The sequence below is a fragment of the Pygoscelis adeliae genome, unplaced genomic scaffold, assembly GCF_000699105.1.
Source record: "Pygoscelis adeliae isolate BGI_AS28 unplaced genomic scaffold, ASM69910v1 Scaffold57, whole genome shotgun sequence".
Lineage (NCBI taxonomy): Eukaryota > Metazoa > Chordata > Aves > Sphenisciformes > Spheniscidae > Pygoscelis > Pygoscelis adeliae.
This window is the reverse complement of record NW_008825615.1, coordinates 734,451-741,459: the sequence shown is the minus strand read 5'-3', so window position 1 is coordinate 741,459 and position 7,009 is coordinate 734,451. Positions and strand designations below refer to the sequence as shown.

Below are 7,009 nucleotides of genomic sequence, written 5' to 3'. Positions count from 1 at the left end.
GGCATGGCAGCATGGATTTGGCTCCACTCGCCCAGTGCCACTGAGGGAGTCACCCCTCCTGCGGCAAGCGTCAGGGAGCTAACGGGCTAAGCTGCCTTTGCAGCTATTTTGGCAGAAATCAGCCAGAAGGGTGAGGAAACGGTCCAAAAAAGCAAGGCAGCAGAGAAGAGGACCCCGTACCTTCTGATTCAGAATGGAATTACAGAATATCCATGCCTCAAAGACTATCTGGTAACATGCTCCTTGTGAAAGTCCCAGGCTGCAGAAACAATCCCACCAGGGAACAGAGGTGCCATTTTCCTTCAGTAACTTCTCCTTCCTCGAAGCTGATGATGTCAAACCTTGTCATCTGTATCCTGATTTCACAGTGAGACTCGCCTCATTGCAAGCAATCAGATTTAAATACTGACGGTCTTAAAACAAATTATCATTTATTTCTGGCTTTCTTAGTTTTCAGGAACACCATCGACAGCCACTGCAGTTGTCAGTGCAGGCTCATGCCATGCTCTGCCTCTTGTTTCCCCTTATTCTCAAGTACAATTGAAAGGTTGCTTTCTCTAGCACACGGATACACCTCTCAGAGTGGATCGGGATGTTCTTAATATGGTACTTTCATCAGTAATCAGTTGGAAGAACTCAATTTTAGAAACAGAATTCGTGTGCAAAGCGTGCAACAAGAAATACAGTTTACATTTGGTCATAGTGACCTATCTTAGTTATGCTACCATGACTCACACCGATTAGTATACTTACACACACACACACACGTACACACACATAGATATTTATTTATATACACGCTCACACAATAAGAAAATGTCTAAGTCTGACAATATTTCCTCCTCTTTTAGTGAAGATGGGAGTTTGGCATCTCAGGCTCTGAATCTGCTTAAACCTGGGATACAGGAATGCGACACACTTCAAGTATACATCAAATGCACAGTGATAACATCGCACATTGAGTCTGACACATGCTGTCTTCAGTGGTCCAGCACCAGCGTGTGGCTTAAAACCAGTAGCCCGTTAAAGGAGCCAATATCGGCGACCTTCGCCTTTCAGCGTTCGTATTCATGCAACGCCCGAGAGCAGGGCGATCGTCTGTACAACCATAAACGTCCTTCTGTATAAACGCAGTGGTATTTAAAAGTCTGAACCAGTGCATTCCTCTCTTACATTCCTCCTCTATTCCTTTGTTGCTGTTACTCTCGTATGCATGTGAAAGGAAAAGGTAGTGGGGAAATAATTTTAGTAGAAGAACACAAAGCCTCTCCTCTAAGTCCACAGAATACCACTAAAAGTGTAAAATTTCCAAAATAGCTCATAGGAATTCTTCAAATACAGTATGTGTTTTCAGTGGGGTTTACATATCACGTTTCACGTTATTTCCACGGAAGTCTACCTTATCACTTTGTTTAATCAGACAAATATCAATAACACATAATAAAACGGCATACAATTCACGGGACACGACACGTTTTACAAAACCTCTAAAACTCAGCACTGCCGCTTTTGGGAAAAAATCAAAAACTCCTATTACTTACAGACATGAAATACACTGCACATTGAAATGAACAGCATGATTACAAGGCTTTTTTTCTTATTTGATGGTATTGGTTTAGGATGCATTCGTTTTCAATTAGGTTTCACAATTTTTCTTCACGCTTCCAAAAGGAACCGTTGCTATTTTCTCTGTGCTCTTTCAGGAAACTTACTATTATTCAGTAAACACTTTTTGAGAAAAAAACTTTTGAAAATTTAGCTCGAATCCCTAATTGTAAAGCCTGAAGAACTGGCTGATGGTAATGCTCTTAACACAATCATCGCTCAGCTTACAATGACAAACCAAAAAAATATTACAGGAGGGTACAAACACGTTAAGCCACGGGTTTGGTTTTCTCTGTTGTTGAATTTTTTTTATTTTTTAAACCGACTCCTTTCCTCACAACGCTGAGAAGTCTCTGACTTACAACGCTTCAGCAGTCGTGTCTGTGGAGACAGACATGGTAACTTTGGCAATCTTAACTGTGCTCTTAATGCAGCTCTCGGCAGCCCTGTGCACGTTCCCCGCGTTGTTGGCGTGTTTGTGCTGGCAGTCAGACTCCATGCTGTTATCGAGGGGCTGCGCGGTTCCTTCGCAGGTGGGGAACATGCTGCGGAAGGCGTGTCGCAAGTCCTTGCTCCTCAGAGCGTAGATGATGGGATTCACTGTTGAATTCAGCAAACAGAGCATGCTACAGAAGGCAAAGACTGTCTTGATGAGCTTGTTCATTTTCCCAAAGACATCGTATACCATGATGGCGAGGAGAGGGCCCCAGCATATGATTAAAACGACTAGGATAAGGACCAAGGTTTTGGCTAACCTGATGTCCATACGAGTTTGATCAGGCCTAGTGATCTGTACCTTACCATCCTCCGTAGACTGAATGATTATGCTTTTCTGCGTGCCCCGCTGAATCATGCGAACAGCGTGGCTGTGAGCCTTCCACAGTATGTACATGTAGGCATAGACAATGAACAGCAAGAGGACACTGGTGACCCCGATCCAGAACATCAGGTACGTCTCGTCGATGAGAGGGAATATGTCCGAACAAACAGAGTTGAGCTTTTTGCAGTTCCAGCCGAGCAGAGGAAGAACGGCTATTACTATAGCGATGGTCCACATCACACAAAACGCTACGACAGCCTTTGGTCGGGTAACAATCCTTTTGTAAGCTAGTGGCCTGTGTATAGATATGTACCGGTCTATTGCCGTGAGGAAAAGGCTACCTACGGAGGCGGTGAAGGAGGCTGTAACTCCACCCAGTTTGAACAAGAAGACGTTGGGGCTGTCCTTCCGGTGGAAAACATGGAAATCCACAAAACTGTAGACAAAAATCACACTGCCCAGGAGGTCGGCTACAGCCAGGCTGCCGATGAAGTGGTAGGAGGGTCTACACCGGAGGCTTCGGGAGTGGAGGATGACGCACAGGACGAGGAGGTTCTCTAGGACCGTGAAGGTGCCCAGGGTGAGTGACAGCACGGCGATGGCCAGCTGCTGGCTGGGGTTCAGGATCATGAAGCACTCCATATCCATGAAGTTCTCCCCACACTGTATGTTCTCCTCATTATCCTTAAACGTGGACAGGGACTTGTTGTAAAACTCTGTGATGTTGACCTGATCTGAGGGAATAATGCTTAACAGGGGATCATCTCCCGCAGTCATTTTTTCTTGGAAAGGATCACCTCTGAAGGAAGAGAGAGGAAACTTCTGGGGGTAGTATCCCAGCTTGGATGCCATGTCGCCTTTCATGTCTTCGTACTGGATATCGTTGGAGCCGACGTAAAGGAGATCTGTTGTGATTGTTCGGAAAGTTGTGTCTGCGAGGCCATCTAGGATTGACTTCATAACCCCAGTCTTGTTGGTTTCAGAGAGACTTGGGTGACGGAAAAATGCATCGGAGAAAATCCTAGAAGGGGAAAAGATCAGACTTCATTAAGTGATTCTCTCTCTCATTGGAGACAAACTCCACAAACAGCTTAGCTGAACTGTGTCAAACAAAATCAACCTTTCTCTTGTATTCAGTGCAGGTCTAGCCTTTGCCACCTGCAGGAATCAGGGTGAGTCAAGCACTCAGAAAGAAATCACCTGGATTTCACTGAAACTGAATTACACTAAGAAGTGATGTGAAAACTGGAGGTGCAAGGAATTGAGTATTCCACAGGAAAGTAATTTTCATTTCTCATCAAAACATTCTGAGCCGCTCCACCAGAAAGATATTTTTCTCTAGATCTGAACTTGGCTTCTGATTGCAAAGCACTTTGCAGACCAATATTCCTTGGACTTGCTTCGTTTAGATAATACCACGTGCCACTGCAGGAGCAGCATTAAACTGAATCATCACCTTCATTGATTTTCTTTCAAAAGGCACTGAGGGTTTTGAAAACCTGACAACAGAGAGGGAACGGGGAAAGAGCCATGCACTCTAACCTTCACAGTTCACCCAGTATGCCTGCGTATTCACATTACCCTGTTAGAGCAATCTGAGGTCTACTAACATCCTGAATTTGTTCTTGCAAATTTATTAGCAAGGTGTTTCATCTACAAATACAGGGATCTGGATATAGCTTCCTTACTCTATTCCTTCCTTCTGCTAAGCATACCAAGGCAACTGGGATTACCAAAGTCCAAAGACTCTGTGGGGGAGGTGGGTTGTTACTCAGCCCTGTCCACAGTTTCAGGAAAAGTGACCAGCGCTGCTCAGTCAGTGAGTGCATCAGTGATCCATTCTGCGTGGATCAGAAGCCCCAGTCAGAGCAGTTCACGCTTGCCTAGAAAAACATGGCACCAAGTTTGGGTCAGAGTACAGCTCTGGCCAAAACACCAAGCAAAAGAGACCAGGAGCCACTGCTCCTGCGAGAAGCATGGAAATGTAACTCGTCCTGTTGGGGACACCCTCAAAAACATTCTGTCCCCTCGGAAACGAGGAGCCCAGCAGAAGGTCCCCAGGCAGCCAGTGGTCTCTGAGTCCCATCACGCCCAGCCTTTGCTCGTGGATGGTGAGTAATTGCAGGGTGTAACGCCCAGTCAGGGTACCCTTGGGAGAGCACCCTCATCAGCATCTGAGCATCTTACATGCATCAACATGTAAGACAGGTTTTACAGCTCTTATTATGCTGTGCTCCTTTGCCCACATATCATGCCTTGAATATGCATTGAACATCTGCTTTAGGGCCCCCTTCCACCGCCAGAGTGGCTGAGAGTGGTCTGAATGTAAATAAGAGCCAGAATCATTGCTTCGGTGTGCTACAGCTATTCTGCATCTGCTATGGGACGTCTCGATGATTACATCAGCAACAGGAGCAAAACCAAGCTTTTTCATGCTTTTAGAATGGAGGAAATTGTTCGTGACACCCAAGAAATCCCAGATGCCATATATAGGCTTGTACTGACTTAACCTGTTCGCTTTACACAACTGACAATAAATGGACAGAAAGGCCACTAGAGATTATCTGCCAAAACCTGGAGTACTGATCACTTCAACTCCTAAAAAGGAGTCTCGCACAGTAGGTACCACAGCTCAGTTTTCCCATGAAAACTAAAAGAAAGAAGAAAACGATTCATCTCTACAACAATACCAATACCTAAAACAAGAAGAAATCATGAGCATTTCCAAAAGAAGCAGAGATCATTTGGCTGATGAGATATTTATACTGCACTTACAAATGGCACCTGAACACTCAAGACTTTTTCCATAGTTCACTGAAGTTCTCCATTTGATTCAGCAGGCCTGGACATTGAGTGTTACAGGAAATATAGGAACCTAGACCTCCAGAAGACACTGCAACTCCAGCGCTGGAAACAAGGATTGAGTATAAACAACTCTTACCAGGATAGTCTAACCCACAACACAGGCACTTGCTCTCTCAGCTTTTGCAGACAACGTTGCTCAGCAAATAACAACATAATTATTAGACAGACAGACAATATTAAGGAATTTAATTTTGAGGGTTTGCGCAGAAAGGGAGGGAAATGTCACTGAAGCACACATTAAAAATGAACAGCAATAATCTAACACGTAACATACTTTTCATCCAGAAGGTGCTTTACAGCTGTTCCTAGTAGAATTTGCAGATGTTACATGTTGCAAAGATGACCCTGCTGACAACTGACAAATCTGCTTTGGGTGAAGTCTGGCAACTTTAAACTTGGCATTATAACACCAGTTTAAAACCAGAAGTGAAGAATGTGTTATTCATTTGAAAACTACCCAAAAAATATTAAATCTATCAAGTAGTTCTATAAACATGTAAAGATGGCTGTAGTACCTCTGTTACTCCAGCTTATTTCTGACAGAAAAAAGACAACCATTTAAATTATTAACGCCAGAGCCCCATGTCGAGAAGATTATGTTTGAGTAAAACTTTAAAAATTGTATGCAACTGAGCACTTCTACTAGACAGACAAACAAATTGTTATGAGGTAGCTGGTCCCTGCTGGAGTCATGTTAAGTACAGAGTTCCTCAGAATAAGGTGCAAGCCACCGTGCAACCCCTACCTTTGTTTGAAATACAAATGAAAGAACACGAATTCCTGCGTGCTCTTTTGAAGGTGGCAGTGAGTTATGTGACAGTATCACTATGCATGCATATGCTATGCTAGCGACATAGTTAATGGGATCAGGAGAGGCAAGTCTTACTCTGAATTTCAATGATTTTTTTTCCTTCTGTATTTTTACATTGAGATTATTACAGTAATTTCCACCTTATTGTCTCTGCAAAGAGAGTTTTCTTTGAGAGTACTTGGGAGTTCATTAGTGGTGTAGTTTAGGCTTTGGGGGATGCAGCTGACATTAATTTTGTTTTTGTTTGCTGCTGGGAATATCATAATTGGAAATTTCTAGCAGTATGTGTGCATGCACCTATTCAAGTAGCAGTTGATTTTTATTAAAGTTACAGTAAAACAGCCATTCGCCTGATCTGGAATTGCACTTTACTGGAATTTTGTTTATTTTAATTTAGATACTAGCTTGCCCTGCTATAAGCTACAATACTGAAACGCGCTGAAGCGATCGGTGAGGTTTTCGACGGCTGCCTAGTGAAAACAAGACTGGACCTTTGGCACTGAGGTTATCGGGAGAAGCCAGGTCACAGTCTGAGGTGGTGTACGATTTGACAGAGACTGAAAAGCTGATGCTGGGAGTGGTGGTCTGGTTCCTGGTCTTTTTGTTTGGTTAGGTGGACGTGCCAGTGTCACACCAATTTTGGCTCTGAGCTCTTCTGTCCAAACCTGGAGTTGCGAGGAGGTACTGCCCACAAGAACGGGACACCGCACTCCACGTGGCCACACTGCTCTTTGCAGCTGGCTTCAACACAACCCAAACCCATATTGCCCGAGACCCATTAACATCTCTACACGAAATACTCTGGGAGCCTTCTCACAGCCTCCCTAGCGGACAAGGGTCCCCTGCACAGACCCCTCCTCTCTGGACGGGGCTGGGATGAGGGCTGTGTGCTGCAGCGAGGTCCCCTC

At 44.4% G+C, this 7,009-nt stretch overlaps 1 protein-coding gene across 2 annotated transcripts; it reads right to left on the bottom strand.

Annotated features, from left to right (window-relative positions):
• Nucleotides 1-1,450: 1,450 nt before the first annotated feature.
• On the bottom strand, nt 1,451-3,442 carry CNR1 (cannabinoid receptor 1 (brain)). Of its 2 annotated transcripts, XM_009333092.1 has the most exons (2): nt 3,316-3,385; nt 1,964-3,222 (listed from the first exon to the last, which is right to left on the bottom strand). In XM_009333092.1, exons 1-2 carry the CDS (start codon nt 3,383-3,385, stop codon nt 1,964-1,966), a joined length of 1,329 nt encoding a protein of 442 aa, XP_009331367.1. The 2 variants fall into 2 exon arrangements, with proteins under 2 accessions (XP_009331368.1, XP_009331367.1); XM_009333093.1 differs by having other exon boundaries at nt 1,451-3,442.
• Between the last annotated feature and the right edge of the window lie 3,567 nt (nt 3,443-7,009).

Bases quoted from the DNA above. Each gene is read 5' to 3' on its own strand.
- CNR1 (XM_009333093.1), bottom strand. From the start codon at position 3,385: ATGAAGTCAATCCTAGATGGCCTCGCAGACACAACTTTCCGAACAATC.